Here is a 25,887-nt window from a genome sequence, read left to right as displayed (position 1 = left end):
ATAAGACTTCTCTAGCAGCTCCTTGTTACTGATATGTTGCACTTTTTCCTAGGGCTATCCCTCTTATTAGTGAAGTGCCAAAAGATGCACATCATATTCCAGATATGGCCTAGCCATTTTGTACAGGCATCATTACCTCTCCGCTTTTCTATTTTATTCCTATTGATAGAATACCAAAATTCCATTTTCCTCCTTGTTGGCTTTTTTACCTGTACATCCATTTTACACCTAGATCCCTTTGCTCAACTACTACACTGAGAAATTTATTAAGATTTTTTTCTCCTTTATTCTGGTTTCTAAAATGTAATACCTCACATGGTTCTCTCTTAAATAACATGCCACTTACCTGCCCATTTTCTTAAATTGTTTATGTTCTCCTGTAGTCTCCTGCATTCTTCTTGCCAGTTTGTTACTTCATGGCTTTGATCAACACACCAATTATGTCTAAGTAGGTGATGTAATAGTTATTTATATACGAAGTCAAATGTCTGTAACCTTGGTTTGTTGATATGCATTTCATAAATAAGAAAACTTGCATTTATATAGCATCTTTTATAACTTCAGGGCGTCCCTAAGCGATTTCCAGCCAATTAAGTACCTTTAAATGTAGTCACTGTTGTAATGTAGGAAATTACTTTGTTGAAGCTTTCCTTCACACACATGGCTTGAATAGAGTGTAAAATGAACAGTTTGCACCAAAAGCGGTGCTAACTACATCTGCAATAAAGTGACTTATTTGGACCTACTGAGAATAGAATATGTTATGGGGAAGAATGGATTGCGATTATAGAAAATAAAAGCCACGTGACCTATGAGACCCATAGTACATAAAGAAAATCCTGAACATTAGCAAAGGATAGCTTACTCTCAGAATATGTGTTTAAATCATAATAGTCTTAACTAGTTTTTTTTCCCCACAGTAATATAAACCCACGACTATTTATTTCTCTAACTCTAGAAATTAGAAAAAGCAGCATGATGTGGAAAAGATTGGCTCAATAAGTAATATTGCTGCAAATGAAAAATTTTACCCTCTTACTTGGTTTTCAGTTCTGGTAAAATGTAAGAAAATCATGTAGTATAAAAATCATATCTTTCCAAATAATACTGATAAATCTCAATGGCTAAGAATGACCCCATTCCCACTGTGACATCATAAATTAGGCTTTATGTAGAAATCCAGACATGGAATTATGCACATTTATGAGCAATGTCTCAAGTATGTATTGAATTAAAACAAATACAGAATTTCAAATCAAAGCACTTGCTCCAAAAACTGGTTGAATTGTAATACAGATTTTGTGGTTGAATGGGTACAGAGAAACCAATTCTAACTAATATAATTCACTTCACCTTGGAATAGTGCATTGATGAATAAACATAGGCCAGAATAGTGTGAAGGGTGTAAGTCAGTGTTCATCACAAATTGCTATCCTCCTATATATCTTTGTAAACATCTACATTTCTTGTGAGGTTGGCAGCATACAGGCATTTTACAATGGTGATGTTGATTTTGGGGTTCTGGAAGAGGCAGATAGTTGTGGCATGTGGCTGGACAAAAAAAAAAACAGGAGGATCTTGCAGCTTTCAGACATAAGCTGAGCTTTTTTCAACTATCCAGAGTCCCAATGGATGAATTCATTCCTTTGCTTCCAGGAAGAGCGTTTCCTGAGGATAGAGTTTCACCTCCATTAATGTTTCAGTTGGATCAAATTGAGACACCTGTTAAAAAAGAGAGAAATACTACATTATTTCAGTCCAAAAAGCCAAGTTTTAAAATGCACTTAGCTTACTGTTTCACTGGCACAAAAACAGATTTGAACAAGATCTTGTTAATTGTATGAACAACAGTAGATTACTCAAAGTGTTGTCCACATGTTTCACACACAATGGACCAGATCCCTTAGAATAACACTTCTATAAGAAAAAAAGTTAATTGTTCTTGAAGCTGGCATCACGGTACACAAGTATTTGCAGGTAGTTTCCTTCTTCACAATACACAGTGCACCTGATTGTCTCCACATTTTTAACTTTAATTATTCACATTCGTCCTCTCCTTAGTATAGAATTTTGCAGAAACTTGGGCACAGGAGCTTAGGTTTTCCTCTACAGTGGAATTGGGGCACACCTTTGATATGGCAGGACTTCTGCCTGCCACAAAGATGGGCCTCAACTCCAGTCGATTTTCCTATCATGGATCATTTGCATCATTTTGGCAGTCTTCTTGGTTTTCAATGGTGAGTCCATGTGGAAGGGAGGATGGCAAATAACTGCGAGAGGCCTTGGAGACTTGTACCTGCCAGTAGCTTCAATGCTGTCAGAATAAGTCATCCAATAAATGTTCAACTTTATCAGATTTGGCACAAAAGCCTATGCAATTGATCACTGATTGCTGTACTACCCATAGAAATGCTGGACAGCCAGGAAGAACCGATGTCCCTGGCACAAATGATGGGAAGTATGCTGAATGATGTATTTCCCTTATTTGCATAGTACAGGTTGTACCTCTCCAGTCCGGGACTATTTAGTCTAGAAATTTCCCTGGTCCAGCATCATTCCTGGCGGGGGTGGCTGCCCCTCTTCTCCCCGCTGTTCATCCTGTGTTACCTCCTACGTCGGGGGATCGGCGTGCTGTGTCCTGGGGTTGGCTGCTCCTCTTCTGGTGTTTCCACCTTGATCCGGGGGTCGGCGCGGAGAGGGAGCGAGGCCCGAGTTTTGCAGCTGGAGCGTGGCGTTCAGGAGCCCGAGCGCTGTCATCAGGAGTAGGCGTGACCTTCCATGGTCCAGAAAATTCTCTGGTCCAAAGGGTGCCGGACTGGAGAGGTACAACCTGTATTACAATACATCCACCCCATCTATATATTTTCTCACACACAACTAGCAGGAAATCCCAGAAGCAGCAGGGATGAGTGTGCAGAGCTGCCAGATTAGCTGCTGTTACATTTTCCATCTCTGTCCACCCCAGTTCTACCGGAAAATCTGTGGAGGGCAGAAGATCCTTGCTGGAATTATCGCCGACAATGGGAGAACAAAAAATAGTACACACAGAAGAGAAAGCTATTTGAGTCATATGAAAAGGCTTAGTGTGAAAATATCCATCAACAGATTTGAGAGATTTTTCTGAGTTCTATTTTCTATGATAATCCCCCATGGTACAGTATGTGGAGGAGGGAAGGAAAAAAAAAAAAGAAATTACATTTCAGTGACCTATTAAGAATTCATTTTCAAGTCTATAAAAGTTTTATCAAAGTTGTAAAAAGTTGTCAGTAAAGTAACAAATGAAAGTAACATTTAAACACTGCTTCACAACAACTAGAGCGTAGTGCCCTAACAGGAACTATTGTACAAGTGCACTGGGCTGGTGTAAAGGTCATTGTGGTTTATTAGAAGAAAAATTCCTGAAGTTCAGCATTCAAACAGGTGGGATGTTAAAACAATTAATTCATGCTGAAATGTATGAATTATTACCATTCTCTGTCACAGCACTGTTCAAGTATTTGAATACTATTGCGACATAATCTATAATGTTCGCACTTACCTTTTAAGTCTATATTTACTATAGAACTTCAGTATTGTGAACAAAATACCAACCATGCTAAATTCCTGTTTTAGTTAGCTAGTTGTACATAAAGTTTATTGAATGAGTTCACAAAGCATTGTATTAGTTTCTTAAAATGAAAAATGTAGTTTGTAATGATGTGCGCCTTCAAAAGAAATACAAGCCCCACTTTAGATATATCAGTAGTTCAAATTAAAACTTTTAACAAATGTTTGATAGATCATTTGACATAAATTGTAACTACAGGTTTAACATTGGAAAAACAAGTAATTTTACATTTCTAAAAAATAGAAAAAATATGAAACTTTGAATATTGTTTCTACAAAAATAATCTTACAAGGTAGATGCTCTTTAGAATAAATAGGTCAAAATGTTCTTCGGAAACATTTATTTTCTAGACCTGCCAAGCGGGAGAGAAAATTCTCCATTTAAATCAATGTTTATATTTTTCACTCTAACGTGTATTGTATGCATAGATCATACTGACATCCTGCACCACATACAAGGTTTTTTTATTTGGAGGATAGAAAGATTGAAGAAATTGAAGGCTTTATTCATGCACTCTTAATTTACTGTAAGAACTTACATTCCATTAACATACAATTTGGTTGTATAATAACATTTTGCCTTGATAGATTTTACCATTTAAAAAAAAATTGTATACCTTGCTTTCTCTTGGATCTAACTAAAAGGGGTATCATATTTACGTAAATTAATGAAAAAGATATGCCAAATAGACAGCATAAATCAAAATGCATTAAGACACTTGTGCATGATTTTATAATATACAGCTCTACTCACAAAAAAAGTTTGCAAAACACTTTCTCATGAAGGCACATCTTGAAAACTAACATGTGCTAAGTCGTTCATTTTATTTCCTGTTTAAGGGATTGTCATCTTGTAAAATAAAGTATACCACATTGTGGGATTTTGCAGTTTGGCAAATTGCATGGAAAATCCTGAAAATACTTCTGGATTTCTTTTTTGAAATAGCTAAGGGTGTCTTAAACAATGCAAATCACAAGAAAGGTCAAATTGATGCAGTGTGGGAATATTGTAAAAGTTTTTGAAATGCATACTATAAAAGATAATCTATAATAATCTTGGTACAAAGTGGTTCTTTTAGCTTCCACTTTTTGACAGCAACTTTGCCAACAATTAACTCAAAATATTTCTGCACTGAACTGCTCGACTTGCACTGATGAATGTTTCAGAGAGTAATAGTTAATCCAGGGGAGTGGCTAGTGTATTCCCACCATCCTCCATATACAATATATCACCTTACGTCAAAAATTGTAAGAAAGTGTTATACATCCATGACATAAAAACTGCCCACTTCAGACAAATGCATCCATCATAACCTGAGTTTATTCCCATCCAATAAAACCTCATAAAATTACCATGAAACTATTTTATATTGCATAATTACTGTCGGAGACTTCACCTGCACATCATACTAGACTGAATTTACGATTATCAACACAGAGGCCATTTCCAGAAAAAAGAAAATCTAGTGCAATATACATCAGCAAATTTATCTTCACACAGCCTTATAAAGTAAGACTAAGGAATAAAATGGTACACTACTCCTTGTAGGTAGAATCTTCCTCTTAATTTTTGAAAAAAAGTTAAACCTCCACAAAAAAAATAGCGATTCCTTCCAACCCAAGTCTGGAGATATTTACCCAGCTCTGCTGATTCATAGAATCAGTCTGAATAGATAATCAATTATTTGGATGTATAAATATGAAGATCAGGGAAGCATGCGGCAAAAATAACGTGGTTATAGTGGGAGATTTTAATTTTCGCATAGAATGGGAGAAGTAGAACAGCTTAAATAGTTAAAGGCAATAAATTTCGAGAATGACTGTTTTCCAATACATTGGCCCAGAATTTGCTGGAGCGGAACATCACGTGGCACGTCCTGCTAGACTTTCTCCCTCACTACATTAGTATCAGAACTGATAAAAGATCAACCTGAAATGTTAACTTTACTTCTCTCTCCACAGATGCTGCCTGACCTGCTGAATGCTTCCAGCATTTTCTGTTTTTATCTCAGGAAAGATACATTAAAAGGGGTACAAGTGCACATTCACCAGAATACTAGAGTATAAAGGGTTAAATTGAGTTGCATGAACTTGGCTTGTATTCCCTTGAGTTTAGAAGGTTGAGAGTTGATTTAAGCGAGGTGTTTAAAATAATAAAGGGATTCAAAAGGGTAGATGCAGAAAAATCATGTCTTCTGGTCGAGAAATCCAGACCATAAAAACATAAGAAATATGATCAGGAATAGGCCCCTCGAGCCTGCTCCGCCATTTAATACGATCATGGCTGATCGTATCATGGACTCAGGTCCACTTCCCTGCCCGCTCTCCATAACCCCATATTCCCTTATTGTTTAGGAAACTGTCTATTTCTGTCTTAAAGTTATTCAATGTCCCAGCTTCCACAGCTCTCTGAGGCTGCGAATTCCACAGATCCACAACCCTCTGAAAGAAGAAATTTCTCCTCATCTCAGTTTTAAATGGGCAGCTCTTTATTCTAAGATTATGCCCTCTAGTTCTAGTCTCCCCTATCAGTGGAAACATCTTCTCTGCATCCACCTTGTCAAGCCCCCTCATAATCTTATACATTTCGATAAGATCGCCTTGCATTCTTCTGAATTCCAATGAGTAGAGGCCCAACCTACTCAACCTTTCCTCATAAGTCAACCCCCTCATCTCAGGAATCAACCGTGAACCTTCTCTGAACTGCCTCCAAAGCAAGTACATCCTTTCGTAAATATGGAAACCAGTTCGGAGAGGCGGGAGTGCGTCGGAGGCAGGCCTACAAAAGGTCCAACGCAGCAGCAGTTCGGGGAGTTTGGAGAGGCAGGCCTACCGGTGCAGCTGCAGCAGGGAGGCAAAAAAGTAGAAAGAAATCGAAAAGGTGCGTCACAGCCAAGGGGGTAAGTGATTGGCGAGTAGTTTTTATTTTTCTTTTCTTTATCAGTAAGTAACCTTTTAACATTGTTGTTGCCCAACTAGATTAATCTAAGGGTTAAGTCATGGCAGGACAGCTCGGACACGTGCTATGCTCCTCCTGTACTATGTGGGAACTCAGGGACGCTTCCGGTGTCCCTGACGACTATGTGTGCAGGAAGTGTATCTGCCTGCAGATCCTGACAGGCCGCACTGCAGCACTGGAGCTGCGGGTGGATTCACTCTGGAGCATCCATGGTGCTGAGAATGACATGAATAGCACGTTTAGTGAGTTGGTCTCACCGCAGATGGTACACAGCCAGATAGTGAATGGAAGACCAACAGGAAGAGCAGTGCAAGGAAGGTAGTGCAGGGATCCCCTGCGGTCATCCCCCTGAAAAACAGATACACCGCTTTGAGTACTGTTGAGGGGGGATGACTCACCAGGGGAGAGCAGCAGCAGCCAAGTTCATGGCACTGTGGCTGGCTCTGCTGCACAGGAGGGCAGGAAAAAGAGCGGGAGAACGATAGTGATAGGGGATTCAATTGTAAGGGGAATATATAGGCGTTTTTGCGGCCGCAACCGAGATTCCAGGTTGGTATCTTGCCTCCCTGATGCAAGGGTCAAGGATATCTCGGAGCAGGTGCAGGACATTCTGAAAAGGGAGGGTGAACAGCCAGTTGTCGTGGTGCATATAGGTACCAATGATATAGGCAAAAAATGGGATGAGGTCCTACGAGACGAATTTAGGGAGCTAGGAGTTAAATTAAAAAGTAGGACCTCAAAAGTAGTAATCTCAGGATTACTACCAGTGCCACATGCTAGTCAGAGCAGGAATCGCAGGATAGCTCAGATGAATACATGGCTTGAGCAGTGGTGCATAAGGGAGGGATTCAAATTCCTGGGGCATTGGAACTGGTTCTGGGGGAGGTGGGACCAGTACAAACCGGACAGTCTGCATCTAGGCAGGACCGGAACACCAATGTCCTTGGGGGAGTGTTTGCTAGTGCTGTTGGGGAGGAGTTAAACTAATATGGCAGGGGGATGGGAACCTATGCAGGGAGGCAGAGGGAAATAAAATGGAGTCAGAAGCAAAACATAGAAAGGAGAATAGTAAAAGCGGAGGACAGAGAAACCCAAGGCAAAAAACAAAAAGGGCCACATTACAGCAAAATTCTAAAGGAGCAAAGTGTGTTAAAAAGACAAGCCTGAAGGCTCTGTGCCTCAATGCGAGGAGTATTCGGAATAAGGTGGATGAATTAACTGCGCAGATAGCAGTTAACGGATACGATGTGATTGGCATCATGGAGACATGGCTCCAGGGACCAAGGCTGGGAACTCAACATCCAGGGATATTCAGCATTTAGGAAGGATAGACAGAAAGGAAAAAGAGGCGGGGTGGCATTGCTGGTTAAAGATGAAATCAATGCAATTGTAAGGAAGGACATTAGCTTGGATGATGTGGAATCGGTATGGGTGGAGCTATGGAATACCAAAGGGCAGAAAACGCTAGTGGGAGTTGTGTGCAGGCCACCAAACAGTAGTAGTGAGGTTGGGGACAGCATCAAACAAGAAATAAGGGAGGTGTGCAATAAAGGTACAGCAGCAATCATGGGCGACTTATCTACATATTGATTGGACTAACCTAACTGGTAGCAATGCGGTGGAGGAGGATTTCCTGGAGTGTATTAGTAATGGTTTTTTAGACCAATATGTCGAGGAACCAACCAGAGAGCTGGCCATCCTCGACTGGGTGATGTGCAATGAGAAGGGACTAATTAGCAATCTTGTTGTGCGAGGCCCCTTGGGGAAGAGTGACCATAATATGGTAGAATTCCTTATTAAGATGGAGAGTGACAAAGTTAATTCGGAATCTAAGGTCCTGAACTTAAGGAAAGGTAACTTTGACGATATGAGGCGTGAAGTGGCTGGAATAGACTGGCAAAGGATACTTAAAGGGTTGACGGTGGATAAGCAATGACGAGCATTTAAAGATCACATGGATGAACTTCAGCAATTGTACATCCCTGTCTGGAGTAAAAATAAAACGGGGAAGGTGGCTCAACCATGGCTAACAAGGGAAATTAAGGATAGTGTTAAAGCCAAGGAAGAGGCATATAAATTGGCTAAAAAAAGCAACAAACCTGAGGACTGGGAGAAATTTAGAATTCAACAGAGGAGGACTAAGGGTTTAATTAAGAGGGCGAAAATAGAGTACGAGAGGAAGCTAGCAGGGAACATAAAAACTGACCGCAAAAGCTTCTATAAATGTGTGAAGAGAAAAAGATTAGTGAAGACAAACGTAGGTCCCTTGCAGTCAGATTCAGGTGAATTTATAATGGGGAACAAAGAAATGGCAGACCAATTGAACAAATACTTCGGTTCTGTCTTCACGAAGGAAGACACAAATAACCTTCCGAATGTACTAGGGGACAGTGGGTCTAGTGAGAAGAAGGAACTGAAGGATATCCTTATTAGGCAGGAAATTGTGTTAGGGAAATTGATGGGATTGAAGGCCGATAAATCCTCGGGGCCTGATAGTCTGCATCCCAGAGTACTTAAGGAAACGGCCCTAGAAATAGTGGATGCATTGGTGATCATTTTCCAACAGTCTATCGACTCTGGATCCGTTCCTATGGACTGGAGGGTAGCTAATGTAACACCACTTTTTAAAAAAGGAGGGAGAGAGAAAACAGGTAATTATCGACCGGTTAGCCTGACATCAGTAGTGGAGAAAATGTTGGAATCAATCATAAAGGATGAAATACCAGCGCATTTGGAAAGCAGTGACAGGATCGGACCAAGTCAGCATGGATTTATGAAAGGGAAATCATGCTTGACAAATCTTCTGGAATTTTTTGAGGATGTAACTAGCAGAGTGGACAAGGGAGAACCAGTGGATGTGGTGTATTTGGACTTTCAAAAGGCTTTTGACAAGGTCCCGCACAAGAGATTGGTGTGCAAAATCAAAGCGCATGGTATTGGGGGTAATGTACTGACATGGATAGAGAACTGGTTGGCAGACAGAAAGCAGAGAGTCGGGATAAACGGGTCCTTTTCAGAATGGCAGGCAGTGACTATTGGAGTGCTGCAGGGCTCAGTGCTGGGACCCCAGCTCTTTACAAATATACATTAACTATTTAGATGAAGGAATTGAGTGTAGTATCTCCAAGTTTGCAGATGACACTAAACTGAGTGGCGGTGTGAGCTGTGAGGAGGACGCTAAGAGGCTGCAGGGTGACCTGGACAGGTTAGGTGAGTGGGCAAATGCATGGCAGATGCTGTATAATGTGTATAAATGTGAGGTTATCCATTTTGGGGGCAAAAAGACGAAGGCAGAATATTATCTGAATGGCGGCAGGTTAGGAAAAGGGGAGGTGCAACAAGACCTGGGTGTCATGGTTCATCAGACACTGAAAGTGGGCATGCAGGTACAGCAGGCGATGAAGAAGGCAAATGGTATGTTGGCCTTCATAGCTAGGGGATTGGAGTATAGGAGCAGGGAGGTCTTACTGCAGTTGTACAGGGCCTTTGTGAGGCCTCACCTGGAATATTGTGTTCAGTTTTGATCTCCTAATCTGAGGATGGATCTTCTTGCTATTGAGGGAGTGCAGCGAAGGTTCACCAGACTGATTCCAGGGATGGCTGGACTGTCATATGAGGAGAGACTGGATCAACTGGGCCTTTATTCACTGGAGTTTAGAAGGATGAGAGGAGTTCTCATAGAAATGTATAAGATTCTGACGGGACTGGACAGGTTAGATGCGGGAAGAATGTTCCCGATGTTGGTGAAGTCCAGAACTAGGGGACATAGTCTTCGGATAAGGGGTAAGCCATTTAGGACTGTGATGAGGAGAAACTTCTTCACTCAGAGTTGTTAACCTGTGGAATTCCTTGCCGCAGAGAGTTGTTGATGCCAGTTCATTGGATATAGTTAAAAGGGAGTTAGATATGGCCCTTACGGCTCAGGGGATCAAGGGGTATGGAGAAAAAACAGGAAAGGGGTACTGAAGGAATGATCAGCCATGATCTTATTGAATGGCGGTGCAGGCTCAAAGGGCCGAATTGTCTACTCCTGCACCTATTTTCTATGTTTCTAAAACTGGACGCAATATTCCAGGTGTGGCCTCACCAATACCCTGTACAACTGTAGCAAGACTTCCCTGCTTTTATACTCCATCCCCTTTGCAATAAAGGCAGAGTCAGCATGGATTTATGAAGGGGAAGTCATGTTTGACAAATTTGCTAGAATTCTTTGAGGATGTAACAAACAGGGTGGATAAAGGGCAACCAGTGGATGTGGCAAGGTGCCACATAAAAGGTTACTGCACAAGATAAAAGTTCACGGGGTTGGGGGTAATATATTAGCATGGATCGAGGATTGGCTAATGAACAGAAAACAGAGAGTAAGGATAAATGGTTCATTCTCGGGTTGGCACTCACTCTCACTCATAGGCAGCCCCTTGGAATCGAGGAAGACTTGCTTCCACTCCTAAAGTGAGTTCTTTGGTGGCTTAACAGTCCAACACGAGAGCCACAAACCCGGTCACATGTGGGACAGATATTCATCGGGGGAAGGTAGGAGTGGCAATGATTTACCACAGTGCTGTGCGGTGAGGACAGGCTGGTGGAGGACCTTTGTCTTACGGATGTTAAGCGTAAGGCCCATGCTTTCATATGCTTCGGTGAATACATCAACTATATCCTGGAGTTCAGCCTCAGATTGTGCGCAGACGCAGGCGTCGTCCGCGTACTGCAGTTGAATGACAGAGGTTGGGGTGATCTTGGACCTGGTCTGGAGGCAGCGTATGTTAAACAGCTTCCCACTGGTTCTGTAGTTTAGTTCCACTCCAGCGGGGAGCTTATTGACTGTGAGGTGAAGCATGGCAGCGAGGAAGATTGAGAAGAGGGTTGGAGCGATGACTCAGCCCTGTTTGACCCCGGTTCGGACGTGGAATGGGTCTGTAACGGATCCGCTGGTAAGGATCACGGCCTGCATGTCGTCGTGGAGCAGGTGAAGGATGTTTGGGTCATTGAAAACGGAGGAGGACGCTCCATAAGCCCTCATGGTCAACAGTGTCAAAGGTCTTTGTAAGATCGAAAAAGGCCATATATAAGGGCTGGCGCTGCTCCCTGCATTTTTCCTGCAGTTTCCGTGCTGCAAAGATCATGTCCGTTGTTCCGCGTAGGGGACGAAATCCGCACTGTGACTCCGGGAGGAGCTCCTCGGCCACAGGGAGAAAACGGTTGAGGAGGACTCTCGCGACAACCTTCCCAGTGGTTGATAGTAAGGAGATTCCCCTGAAGTTGCCGCAGTCAGATTTGTATCCCTTTTTAAAAAGGGACACGATCACTGCATCTCTGAGATCACCCGGCATGCTCTCTTCCCTCAAAATGAGAGATGAGGTCATGTATCCGTGCCAACAGCGCATCTCCGCCATATTTTAGCGCCTCAGCAGGAATTCCATCCACACCCGTAGCCTTATTATTCATGAACTGTTTTATGGCTTTGCCGACCTCGTGCAGCGTTGGAGTTTCATTGAGGCGGTGGCAGGTTGCATGCTGTGGGATGGAGTTGAGAACACTCGAGTCAAAAGCAGAGACTCGATTGAGGGGATCTTCAAAGTGCTTCTTCCAGCGGGCCCTGACAGCCTCGGTGTCCTTGATGAGTGTTTCCCCGTTCTTTGCCAGGAGCGGGGTAGGGCCTTGGGAGTTTGGACCGTAGGTGGCCTTGACTGCAGTGAAGAATTCTCGTATGTTGTGGCTGTTGGCTAATTGTTGTATCTCCTGCGCTTTCTCCATCCACCATCTGTTCTATAGGTCCTGGGTTTTCTGTTGGACCTCAGACTTGAGCCATCTGTAACGTTGCTTTGTAACTCCCAAGTTTGGTTGTTGCTTGAGGCTCAAAAATGCTCTGCGCTTACAATCTATTAGTTCTTGAATCTCCTGATCATTTTCATCAAACCAGTCCTGGTGTTTTCTGGTTGAGTAACCAAGTGTCTTTTTACAGACACTGGTTATAGAGGCCTGGAGGGTAGACCAAGCGCTGTGGGCATTGCACATCTCAGGGTCATTAAGGCACGCCAGATTGGCTGTGAGGCGCTGGCTGTATAGAGCTCTCTTAGCTGGGTCTTTAAGTGCCCCGGCATTAATTTTTTTGGGGCACTGCTTCTGCTGTCCCCTCTGCTTTGGGGCTATGTTAATATTGATAATGGATTGGATTAGGCGATGGTCCGTCCAGCAGTCATCAGCTCCTGTCATGACGCGGGTGATGCGCACATCCTTGGTTTGGATGATGACATAGTCCAGCAGATGCCAGTTTTGGAACGAGCGTATTGCCAGAATGCCTTGAGTTTGGCGGAACAGGGTGTTGGTGATGAGGAGTTTGTGTTCTAGCCATTTTGTCAGGAGTAGGGTGCCGTTGGGAGTTGGATTTCCCTACCCCCTCTCTGCCAATCACACCTCCCCAGAGGGCTGTGTCTTTGCCGAACCTGGCATTAAAGTCTCCTCGGAGGATCAATTTGTCGTCCTTGGGGACGCGGGACAGGGATGTCTCGAGATTGGAATAAAAACTCTCTTTCACCTCATCCATTGCATCGAGTGTTGGGACGTACCACTGGGGTGCTGCAGGGATCAGTGCTGGGACCCCAACTATTTCCAATCTATATAAATGACTTGGAAGAAGGGACTGAGTGTAAAGTAGCCAAGTTTGCTGACGATACAAAGATGGGAGGAAAAGCAATGTGTGAGGAGGACACAAAAAAATCTGCAAGACAGACAGGCGAAGTGAGTGGGCAAGAATTTGGCAGATGGAGTATAATGTTGGAAAGTATGAGGTCATGCACTTTCACAGAAAAAAAATCAAAGAGTAAGTTATTATTTAAATGGAGAAAGATTGCGAAGTGCTGCAGTACAGCGGGACCTGGGGGTACTTGTGCATGAAACACAAAATGTTAGTATGCAAGAGGATATCAGCTTAAAATTAGAGCTGGGCCATTTGTGGGTGAAATCAGGAAACACAAAAGGTAAAGGAAATCTGTAACTCATTCCCTCAAAGGATTGTAGATGCTGGGCCAATTGAAATTTAAGACAGATCAATAGAGTTTTGTTGAGTAAGGGCATCAAGAAATCTGGATCAAAGGCGACTAAATGGAATTGTGGTACAGATCAACCATGATCTAATTGAATGGTGGAACAGGCTCGAGGGGCTGAATGGCCTACTCTTCATCCCATGTTCATCAAAGCACCAGGGAAGGGATCTTTTGAGTCCAGCAACAATTGTCCAATTTCATTGCATGCAAGATTAATCAATCACAAGTTATAATAAGGCATAATAAATCCACCATAACAGTATAAAATATTGGAGGTATATCGCGGAGGATATGAAACATTAGCCCAACTGGGAGTACAGCGGTATTCCAGTTGATCTCCTGACATTACCATTAGGATTTCTCCACATGGCTGACTTGCAAACAGCTTCTCAAGAATCATTATGTATGTTCCCCCACGTGAGTCAGCTTCAATCTTCTCTGGTGGTTCCTGTTCCCATAATTTGAGAGTCTTAATTTAGTGATGGATTTTCACAATATTCTGGTTCCATACAAAATTGTAGGGACAGGTGAAGGTTCTTTGTTCTGCCCAAAGAGAAGACTAGTACTTCCACTTGATGGAGTGGATGAAGTTGGTATTGTTATTTCATGAGACAAGTCAAATTTAAAACTACTTTATACATGAAGGATGTATCTTAATTTGGTCCTATCTGTATCTCAAGTATGAAATCCAGCACCAATGCAGGATGTCCACAAATACTGTATTCTGAGATGAAATCCTCCGAAGCGGTCAAGGCAGCTTGAGCACTTCAATGGTCTGCTCAATAATGTTCCTGGTGGCGGCAAGGCTCTCATTGCATGAGTGCTGGGCAGGAGTGTTGGGGTTGTGAAGGGGAGTCATGAGCCAGGTGGACAGCGGACAGCCCTAGTCTCTGAACAGCCAGACACGAGCTTCATGTGGTGGCTGGAAGAGAGCTGGCACAGGATGCAGGCATCGTGCCGCTGCCAGGATAGCAGGCATTGACGGTGAGGATTCTGCTTGTGGTGGCACACCAACTTCACATTCAGTGAGTGGTAGCCTTTGCGGCTACGGAATACCTCAGAATTGTTGTGTGGTGCTTGCAAAGCAACATGGGTGCAGTCAATGGCGCCCTGCACCATGGGGAAGCTCATTATCCTGGCAAAGCCACATGCACGCTCCAGCTGCTTCTCTCTGGTCATCGGGAACAAAATGTATTCTCTTCTACTTCTGTACAGAGCATTTGTGACCTTGTGGATGGAGCAATGGACGGCAAACTGGGAGATGTTGGAGATGTCTCTGGTTGCACCCTGGAAGGATCCATTGGCGTAGAAATCGAGTGCGATGGTTACCTTGACTGCCACTGAGCGAGCCTTCCTCACCCTGGTCTGAGGCTCGAGATCAGCTTGCAGCAGATGGCAGAGCTCTGTGACCATGTCCTTGCTGAAGCACAGCCTTCGAACACATTGTTCCTCAGTGAAATTGATGGAGGAGAACTGTTGCCGGAATATGCTGGGAGGGTAAGATCTCCCGTTGCCAGCCCTGTTCGGCCTCCTCCCTTTGGCCACATTTTGCTGCCTTTCTCTCTGCCTTGTCCCCTGCATTTCTTTCTGCCTAAATTGCCTCAGACGGTGACATTGGAGCAGGAGGTAGAGTGCCAACACAGCCCCCATGGAACAATTTAAATGTTGTTGTTTCAAATCTGACCTCAATGTACCACAGAAATGGTTAAGAGGGAGAACACTCCTTTCAACTGAAAATCCCTCAAATCTATCCAATTTATCAAGTTTGCCTATGTGTTAGGAAGTTACAAACAGTAATGGCTGACAAAAATTCTTTCTAATGATGGCACCTTTAAATAGCACTCCTCCAGCCGACTCCTGACTGAAACAGTCATTGTCAGCGGCAGGCGGCAAGTGAGTGGAGAGAGTGCGACCAAATTTCTCTTCTGCGGTGGTAACGGGGCGCTGTGCTAATGTTATCGCTGGGCGCAGGCTGAACGAGGCAGTACCTGTTGGTGCCTCTGCAAAACCACCGTCCAATTGAGCGGGCGGTGCTGTTCTCGCCACACCCAGGCGAAAACTCATTTGCGTCACGTTAGCATCCCCCATGGGCACCAACAGGATGCGCAAAGTAGCCGAATTTCCCCCCCTCTGTTTCTTCTTACTTCGCCAATTTCATATCTATGCTGCCACTGTCCCTTTTATTCCATGGGCTTCAACTTTGCTGGCAGGCCTATTATGTGACACTTTATTAAATGCCTTTTGGAAGTCCATGTATACCATGTCAACACCATTGCCCTCATCAACTCTCTGTTACCTCATCAAAAAATTCGATCAAGTCAGTTAAACATGATTTGCCTTTTACAAATCCGTGCTGGTTTTCCTTAATTAATCCACACTTGTCCAAGTGACTGTAAACTTTGTCCCTGATTATCATTTCTAAAAGCTTCCCCATTACCGAGGTTAAACTGACTGGCCTGTAGTTCCTGGGTTGATCCTTGCACCCTTTTTTAAACAAGGCTGTAACAGTCACAATTCTCTAGTCCTCTGGCACCATCCCTGTATGTAAGGAGGAATGGAGGATTATGGCCAATCACCTTGCGATTTCTTCCTTAACTTCCCTCAGCATCCTAGGATGCATCCCATCCGGTCCCAGTAACGAAGCAACTTTAAGTACAGACAGCCTTTCTAGTACCTCCTCTATCAATTTTTATCTCATCCAGTATCTCTACTACCTCCTCTGAAATTGGCTCTCCTCCAATGAAGTATTTTTGCTTGAGATTGCTCCCTGTCCTTTTCCATAGCTAATTTAAACCTCATGATACTATGATTACTTCCCTAAATATTCACCTACTGACACTTGCTCCATTTGACCCACTTCATTCCCCAGAACCAGCAATGCCTCCTTCCTCGTTGGGCTGGAAACGTACTGATCAAGAAAATACTCAAACACACTTCAGAAATTCTTCCCCCTTTACACTATTACCCCAGTCTATATTAGGATAATTGAAGTCCCTCATTATCACTACTCTATAGTTAGAAACATAGAAAATAGATGCAGGAGTAGGCCATTCGGCCCTTCGAGCCTGCACCGCCATTTAATGAGTTCATGGCTGAACATGCAACTTCAGTACCCCATTCCTGCTTTCTCGCCATACACCTTGATCCCCCTAGTAGTAAGGACTAAATCTAACTCCTTTTTGAATATATTTAGTGAATTGACCTCAACAACTTTCTGTGGTAGAGAATTCCACAGATTCACCACTCTGGGTGAAGAAGTTTCTCCTCATCTCGGTCCTAAATGGCTTACCCCTTATCCTTAGACTGTGACCCCTGGTTCTGGACTTCCCCAACATTGGGAACATTCTTCCTGCATCTAACCTGTCTAAACCCATCAGAATTTTAAACGTTTCTATGAGATCCCCTCTCATTCTTCTGAACTCCAGTGAATACAAGCCCAGTTGATCCAGTCTTTCTTGATATGTCAGTCCCACCATCCCGGGAATCAGTCTGGTGAACCTTCGCTGCACTCCCTCAACAGCAAGAATGTCCTTCCTCAAGTTAGGAGACCAAAACTGTACACAATACTCCAGGTGTGGCTTCACCAAGGCCCTGTACAACTGTAGTAACACCTCCCTGCCCCTGTACTCAAATCCCCTCGCTATGAAGGCCAACATGCCATTTGCTTTCTTAACCGCCTGCTGTACCTGCATGCCAACCTTCAATGACTGATGTACCATGACACCCAGGTCTCGTTGCACCTCCCCTTTTCCTAATCTGTCACCATTCAGATAATTGTCTCTCTGTTTTTAACCACCAAAGTGGATAACCTCACATTTATTCACATTATACTTCATCTGCCATCTCACCTAACCTATCCAAGTCACTCTGCAGCCTCATAGCATCCTCCTCGCAGCTCACACTGCCACCCAACTTAGTGTCATCCACAAATTTGGAGATATTACATTTAATCCCCTCGTCTAAATCATTAATGTACAATGTAAACAGCTGGGGCCCCAGCACAGAACCTTGCGGTACCCCAATAATCACTGCCTGCCATTCTGAAAAGTACCCATTTACTCCTACTCTTTGCTTCCTGTCTGCCAACCAGTTCTCAATCCACGTCAACACTCCACCCCCAATCCCATGTGCTTTAACTTTGCACATTAATCTCTTGTGTGGGACCTTGTTGAAACCCTTCTGAAAGTCCAAATACACCACATCAACTGGTTCTCCCTTGTCCACTCTACTGGAAACATCCTCAAAAAATTCCAGAAGATTTGTCAAGCATGATTTCCCTTTCACAAATCCATGCTGACTTGGACCTATCATGTTACCCCTTTCCAAATGCGCTGCTGTGACATCCTTAATAACTGATTCCATCATTTTACCCACTACCGATGTCAGGCTGACCGGTCTATAATTCCCTGTTTTCTCTCTCCCTCCTTTTTTAAAAAGTGGGGTTACATTGGCTACCCTCCACTCCATAGGAACTGATCCAGAGTCTATGGAATGTTGGAAAATGACTGTCAATGCATCTGCTATTTCCAAGGCCACCTCCTTAAATACTCTGGGATGCAGTCCATCAGGCCCTGGGGATTTATCGGCCTTCAATCCCATCAATTTCCCCAACACAATTTCCTGACTAATAAGGATTTCCCTCAGTTCCTCCTTCTTACCAGACCCTCTGACCCCTTTTATATCCGGAAGGTTGTTTGAACATAAGAACATAAGTTCTCCTTAGTGAATACCAAACCAAAGTACTTGTTCAATTGGTCTGCCATTTCTTTGTTCCCTGTTATGACTTCCCCTGATTCTGACTGCAGAGGACCTACGTTTGTCTTTACTAACCTTTTTCTCTTTACATATCTATAGAAACTTTTGCAGTTCGTCTTAATGTTCCCTGCAAGCTTCCTCTCGTACTCCTAATCAAACCCTTTGTCCTCCTCTGCTGAGTTCTCAATTTTTCCTAGTCCCCAGGTTTGCTGCTATTTCTGGCCAATTTGTATGCCACTTCCTTGGCTTTAATACTATCCCTGATTTCCCTTGATAGCCACGGTTGAGCCACCTTCCCTTTTTTATTTTTACGCCAGACAGGGATGTACAATTGTTGTAGTTCATCCATGCGGTCTCTAAATGTCTGCCATTGCCCATCCACTGTCAACCCCTTAAGTATCATTCGCCAATCTATCCTAGCCAATTCATGCCACATACCTTCAAAATTACCCTTCTTTAAGTTCTGGACCATGGTCTCTGAATTAACTGTTTCATTCTCCATCCTAATGTAGAATTCCACCATATTATGGTCACTCTTCCCCAAGGGGCCTCGCACAACGAGATTGCTAATTAATCCTCTCTCATTGCACAACACCCAGTCTAAGATGGCCTCCCCCCTAGTTGGTTCCTCGACATATTGGTCTAGAAAACCATCCCTTATGCACTCCAGGAAATCCTCCTCCACCATATTGCTTCCAGTTTGGTGAGCCCAATCTGTATGCATATTAAAGTCACCCGTGATAACTGCTGCATCTTTATTGCATGCACCCCTAATTTCATGTTTGATGCCCTCCCCAACATCACTACTACTGTTTGGAGGTCTGTACACAACTCCCACTAACTTTGTTTGCCCTTTGGTGTTCTGCAGCTCAACACATATAGGGCCCAAGTTTCCACAGGATAAAAAACGGGCGCCCCTCTGAGCTGGGCGCCCGTTTTTCGTGCCTAAAACGGCGCCTAAAAAAAAAAAACTCGCAATTCTGGAGCGTTCTGCAGCTCCTTGTCTGCCTGGCGCGGCGCCCAGGGGGGTTCGGAGCCTACACTCGCGCAGATTTTGTAAGTGGGAGGGGGCGGGTACTATTTAAATTAGTTTTTTTTCCTGCCGGCAACGCTGCGCATGTGCGTTGGAGCGTTCGCGCATGCTCAGTGTGAGAAAAACATTGGCACTCGGCCATTTTTGTAGTTCTTTGTAGCTGTTTAATTTTTGAACATTTTTTTAATAAAAGCACATCAGCACTTGCAGCCTTCTCACTGTCTCCTTCCCCCCTTCCCCGCGGGAACGAAGCGGCTGTTCCCTTCCCTTCCCTCCCTCCCCCCCCCCCCTCCCCTCCACGGGAACGAAGCGGCTGTTCCCTTCCCTTCCCCCCCCCGCGGGAACGAACGGCTGCAGAATTCTCCCTGGCTGAAGCACTTTCACACAGGTAGGAAGATGGTTTATTTAATCTTTTCTTTGCTTATAAATGTTTATTCAGGTTGGATTTATTTGTATAATATTTGTAGAAGTATAAATAAGGATTGATTGTAGAATGTAATGACTTCCCCTCCCCCCCCCCCCCCCCACCTCGTTCTGGACGCCTAATTTGTAACCTGCGCCTGATTTTTTAATGTGTAGAACAGGTTTTTTCAGTTCTACAAAAATCTTCACTTGCTCCATTCTACTTTAGTTTAGAGTACGTTTTCACTGTGGAAACTTTCAAATCAGGCGTCAGTGGCCGGACACGCCCCCTTTTGAAGAAAAAATTCTGTTCCAAAGTAGAACTGTTCTACCTGACTAGAACTGCAGAAAAAAAAATGTGGAGAATTGCGATTTCTAAGATAGTCCGTTCTCCACCAGTTGCTCCTAAAAATCAGGCGCAAATCATGTGGAAACTTGGGCCCATAGATTCCACATCATCCAAGCTAATGTCCTTCCTAACTATTGCATTAATCTCCTCTTTAACCAGCAGTTCTTGCACTCTCTCTAATTTCCCTGCAAATTTGCTCCTCTGTATCTTTCCCACGAGTTGGTGGCCTATAGAATACATCTAGTAGTATGATGGCACCTCTATTATTTCTTAACTCTAACCAAATAGATTCTGTCCTTAACCCCTCCAGGACACCCTCTCTCTCCAGCACTGTAACATTCTCCTTAACTAATACTGCCATCCCACCTCCTTTTTTCCTTCCCTATCTTTCCTGAACAACTGATATTCAGGAATATTTAAAACCTAATCCTGCCATTTTTTGAGCCAGGTCTCCATTATCACCACATCATATTCCCATGTGGCTATTTGCGCTTGCAGCTCACCAACCGTATTTATCACATTTTGTGCATTTACACACATGCACTGTAAACCTATCTTAGACCTTCTTGTATTCTTTTCTAGTCTGACCCCACCTAATACCTCACTATTTCTGACTCTGGTGCTATCTGTCTATCCCAATCCTTTGTGCACTTTGTTTCGCTTTTCTAATGCTGTATCCTGGTGCCTATCCACCTGCCAAATTAATTTAAACCCTCCCCAACAGCACTAGAAAACACCCCCCGCAAGGACATTGGTTCCGGCTCTGTTGAGATGCAACCCGTCCATCCTGTACAAGGTCCCATCTCTCCCAGAACCGGCCCCAATGTCCCAGGAATCTAAAGCCCTCCCTCCTGCACCATCTCTCCAGCCACGTGTTCATCTGCTCTACCCTCATATTTCTATACTCACTAGCTTGTGATAGCAGGAGTAATCCAGAGATTACTACCTTTGAGGTCCTGCTTTTTAATCTCTTTTTTAGCTCCCTAAAATCTGCCTGCAGAATTTCATCCCTCTTTCTAGCTATATCTTCGGTACTGATATGGACCACAACCTCTGGCTGTTCACCCTCCCCCCTCAGAATGTTTTGCAGCTGCTCAGTGACATCCTTGACCCTGGCACTAGCGAGGCAACATGCCATCCTGGAGTCACGTCTGTGGCAGCGGAAATGCCTACCTGTTCCTTAATCATGAGGTAGGACAACATAGGATGCTCTTCTGTTGCCTCACCCAACAGGAGAGGGTGATAGGCAGAGAGAGCAATAAATGTAAGCGTCAATCATTACATAAAGATTATCATAATCTAAAATGCTGTCGACTCCTCTTAATTCAAAATTGCTTGAAAAAAATTAAATGATCCAGTTGTGCATTATGCAATTAGAATAAACCAGTGCATCAAAACAGGGCAAGAAAACTGCAGGAACACTCAAAACAAAAAATTATAAATTATCAAAACAACTATAAAAATGCATGGGATCAGAACTTGAATGTTGTACAAGCTTTGCATCATCAAAATTACAAAGTACTCTGATTCTGATTTGTCACACTGCTTGTCCAACATCCAGTATTGGATGAGCAGAAATTTCCTCTAATTAAATATCAGGAAGACCAAGGTCATTGTTTTTGGTCTCAGCACAAACTCCATTCCCTAGCCACCTACTCCTTCTTCTCTCTCCCTGACCACTGTCTGAGGCTGAAGCAAACTGTTCGCAACCTTGGCATCCAATTTGTCTCTGAACTGAGCTTCTGACCCCATATTCTCACTGTAAGGGGGAAAAAAATACACTTGAGTAAGAAGGTTAAAGGGAATTAGGAGGTTCTGAGGAATCGGGAGTTCCTCTGCCTTACGGTATGGATTGTAATATTGACTGGTTTTGTATAAACCGCAGCCAAGCGAGTGGCAGAGACAGGTACACAGGCCGGAAGACCCTGATCGGAGCATGTACAATTGGGCCTTAAGGTACAGGGAGAAGCCACGCCACAGGAAAAGGAGAGGTAGAAGCAGAGAGGAGCCCAACAAGGGACCGACGGGGTATGGAGGAAAGATGGGAATTTATACCACGGGTATTTCCATATAGGTAGAACCAACATGATAAGCTCAATGTCCAGATGCTGGTGGTGGAAGAGAATGGGTAGAGATATAAAGAACCACTGGAGAAGGTGCCTGACATGCGCAAAAGGCAACTCAGGGGGGAAAGTAAAGGTTAGAATGGGACATCAGCCCCGGCAGGAAGAACCTTGGGAAAACTTAGATAGATTTTATTGGACCATTACCCAGCAACAAGGGGAAGACATACTGTCGAGTTATAATAGACCAGTTTACGAAGTGGGTAGAAGCTTTCGCCACTAGAAATTGTTCATCAGAAACCTTGGCCAGGATCCTAGCAGAAGAAATAATATCCCGATGGGGAATGCCACTACAGCTGGACTCAGATGGACACTTCACAGGAAAGATAATGAAACAGGCCTGCACTTTACTAGGGATCAGGCAAAAATGAATAGAACCCTAAAAGCGGACCTAGCCAAGGCAATGAGACCGCCAGAAGTCTTGGTTACAGGAAGCGAGGACGTAAGACCTTATAAAGACAGGATACAGAGGTTTGTGATGGAACTCTGTAAGCAGTTACATGATTTAAAAGCACAGGCTAAAGATCAACAAGTAATCAGGGACTTAGAGAACATTAGGGAACAGAAGGTCCAAATACCCCAAATAAACAGTCAAGTAATGGTGAGGATTAACCCAGAGAGGTCTGGGTTCGCACCAAAATGGACCAGACCCTATCAGGCAATAATGGTAAGGGACACATGCACCTGCGTAGTTATAAGGGGTATCGGCAAGTGTAACACTGGACCCAGTTGAAAAAGCATGGTCACTAACTAACCGGTGACGACCGGGAAATATTATTATTATTTTTTTTTTTTTAAACAGAATTTTGGTGCTCGTGGGAACAACGTGGGGTAACACAACCTCATATCCAGGACAACAGGCTGAGGGACAGCAAAGCCTGTGTTACAGGGACTCGGGCAACATTAGTTGTGATAAAGAATCAAAAACGCCGATGGTGACGGATGGAGCAATAGTGGACTTAAATTGCAGCGTCGGAATAACGGGCATAAAATGTAACGTAACAAGGAAACGAAACAACATTGGGGATGGGCCAGTAATACGGGACTAATAATTAGTGTGAATAAGACCGCGGTGAGTTTTATAACCAGGAAGGGGGAGGGGGACAAAGATACTGCACCCAGGGGAAGGGAATGCAGATTTCACTCAACAACATGAATGGTGGTGGTGGGTTATCTCCCAAGATAGACCCACTAATACAGCCCCACCCACTACTTTAGCAACAGTGAGCACTACCAGGGCCCCGAGCACCACACCCCCAGTGCTACCAACGTGTCCAACTATGCACCATGAGTGCTGACTTCTGCTTTACCCCGCTTGACGAGACACGCATAAATGGATACGTTATAAACTCTGAACTGAAAGAAGAAACCATCAATGGGACAACGATAGACACTGAGAAGGGTATGAGCAGGCCATCGGGCCGCAAGGAAGACAGACACTTGAACTGAATGAGGAACAAACTCGACTGAATAGAAGAAACAGATGATATCCCAGGCGGGGCAGAATTCGAACACCCGAACAATGGAATGCTGGACTCGATGTGCAAATGCATCCGTGGATACGGATAGTGTCACATGTACTGGTTGTAGTGCAAGGGAACATACTGGTCATCTTGCTAGTCTTAGTCTGTAAAAAGTGTAACCGACGTAAGAGGCAGGCAATAGCCCGAACAATAGTTACAACATTGAATATAGACAGTCCGGTAGAAAGGACTTATCTAGTATAACCTTGATGGGAAAGCCAACAGGTGGGCCCTGCAGTTCGGGAAGTAGCGCTACCCAAGTGAAAGGACAACCCTAGAAGCTCACCCATGAGGAATTAATTGGGAGATGGCCTACCTTGGGCATATTGCCAAGAGCCATTAGGGGGGATTGTAAGGGGAAAAAAAGTACACCCGAGTAAGGTGGTTAAAGGGAATTAGGAGGGTCCGAGGAATCGGGAGTTCCTTTGTCTTACGGTATGGATTGTAATAGTGACCAGTTATGTCTAACCCACTTATGTATGTAAAGCACGCTTATACACTTGCTTACATTTGGCTAGTAAGAAGGGAATAGCGAAGCCTGATGGGTAATGAACCATCTGAAATAGCAAATGCTGCATTGACCCTTAGCACAGAAAATAGAAGATGAAAACTCATTCAGTACAGAGAACAAGGACACAAATGTTTGGAAACAGATTGTAAACAGCATCGGTATCTCATGAGAACCTAGGACATTATGACTAAAGTCCTCTTGGGAACAAGATAAGAAAGCAGGTGTTTTGGGAACAAGGTATCAAACCCTGGGAAGCAAGGTTACTTCACACATCATGAAAAACTGAGGCAAAGTGACACCATTGAATAACACATTCCAGAGGGAGACGTGATGAGAGATGGACAGGTGGGGAAGAACCACTCAGAGCTTGTCTGATAAGAGTCAACAAATCAATGTAACTTCGCTGATAGCAGAAGATGATCAGTCGATGGTTTTGTAGGAGGATGGCACCCCTCAGAATATGTATAAATGTCATTACAAACTGTTGTTCTGGGAAGTGTTCACTCGGAACATTTCCCGAGCATGTTCGAATAATAAAGCCGGTGAACCGAAGTTTTCGTCTAAGTGATTCCGTGGTCGTTATCAGGAAGGCGAGGGCAAGTATCACTCCGTATATCAGCGAGTCCACCTCGAGGAAGAGAAGTCTTCCTTCTACCCCAACACTCACCATCAGAAAGATTGCCTACTTTCACCTCCGTAATATTGCCCGTCTCCGCCTCTGCCTCAGCTCATTTGCTACTGAAGTGCTTATCCATGCCTTTGTTATCTCTAGACCGTACAATTCCAATGCTCTTCTGGCTGGCTTCCCACCTTGCATCCTCCATAAACCTGAGCCCATCGAAAACTCTGCTGCTCGTATCCTAACTTGCACCAAGTCCTGTTCACCCATCAACCCCGGTGCTCACTAACCTGCACTGGCTCCTGGTCCGGCAATGCCTTGATTTTAAAGTTCTCACCCTTGTTTTTAAATCCCTCCATGGCCTTGCCCCAACTGATCTCTAATCTCCTCCAGCCCTACAACTCAGAGATCTCTGCGCTCCTCCAATTCTAGTCTCTTGCGCATCCTCGATTTTCGGCGCTCCACCATTGGTGGGCGTGTCTTCAGCTGCCTAAGCCCCAAGCTCTGGAACTCGCTCCTTAAACCTCTCCAACTCTCTATCCTTTAATAAGCTCCTTAAAACCTACCTCTGATATTAGCTTTTGGTCACCTGTCCTCATATCTCATATGTGGCTCAGAGTCAAATTTTGTTTGATAACACAGCTGTGAAGTGGCTTTGGACATTTTATGATGTTAAAGTTGCTATATAAATGCAAGCTGTTGTTGCTTTCTGCTGACAGCACATTTGTCCACAGAATTATCAATTCTATTTAGCACAAAGAAAAGTTCCATCAGGAAATCTTTCTTAGTTGTCAGTGGATTCCTCAGGAATCTCACATAATTGATTGCTATGGCCAAGGTGGGGTTGGTCTGTCTACTGAATCTAGTTGCTGGGGCTTCATTCCTCATTCCCACTAGCTGCAGCATTCTTATGCCCAGCTTCAACATTTCCCAGGTCAGTCAGAAATCTGGATGTCAGAAC

General features: G+C 43.8%; 1 protein-coding gene across 5 annotated transcripts in view; it reads right to left on the bottom strand.

Annotated features, from left to right (window-relative positions):
• Positions 1-1,200: 1,200 nt before the first annotated feature.
• faf1 (Fas (TNFRSF6) associated factor 1) overlaps positions 1,201-25,887 on the bottom strand; it is a 521,459-nt gene continuing 496,772 nt past the window's right edge. For all 5 annotated transcript variants that reach the window (XM_070886900.1, XM_070886901.1, XM_070886898.1 and 2 more), the window contains one exon: positions 1,201-1,722. In XM_070886900.1, the coding sequence (XP_070743001.1) occupies positions 1,639-1,722 (84 nt within the window). In that variant the 3' untranslated portion in view covers positions 1,201-1,638. The remainder of the gene's footprint in view (positions 1,723-25,887) is intronic.

The sequence above is a fragment of the Pristiophorus japonicus genome, chromosome 8, assembly GCF_044704955.1.
Source record: "Pristiophorus japonicus isolate sPriJap1 chromosome 8, sPriJap1.hap1, whole genome shotgun sequence".
Lineage (NCBI taxonomy): Eukaryota > Metazoa > Chordata > Chondrichthyes > Pristiophoridae > Pristiophorus > Pristiophorus japonicus.
This window is presented reverse-complemented; position numbering and strand designations above follow the sequence as displayed.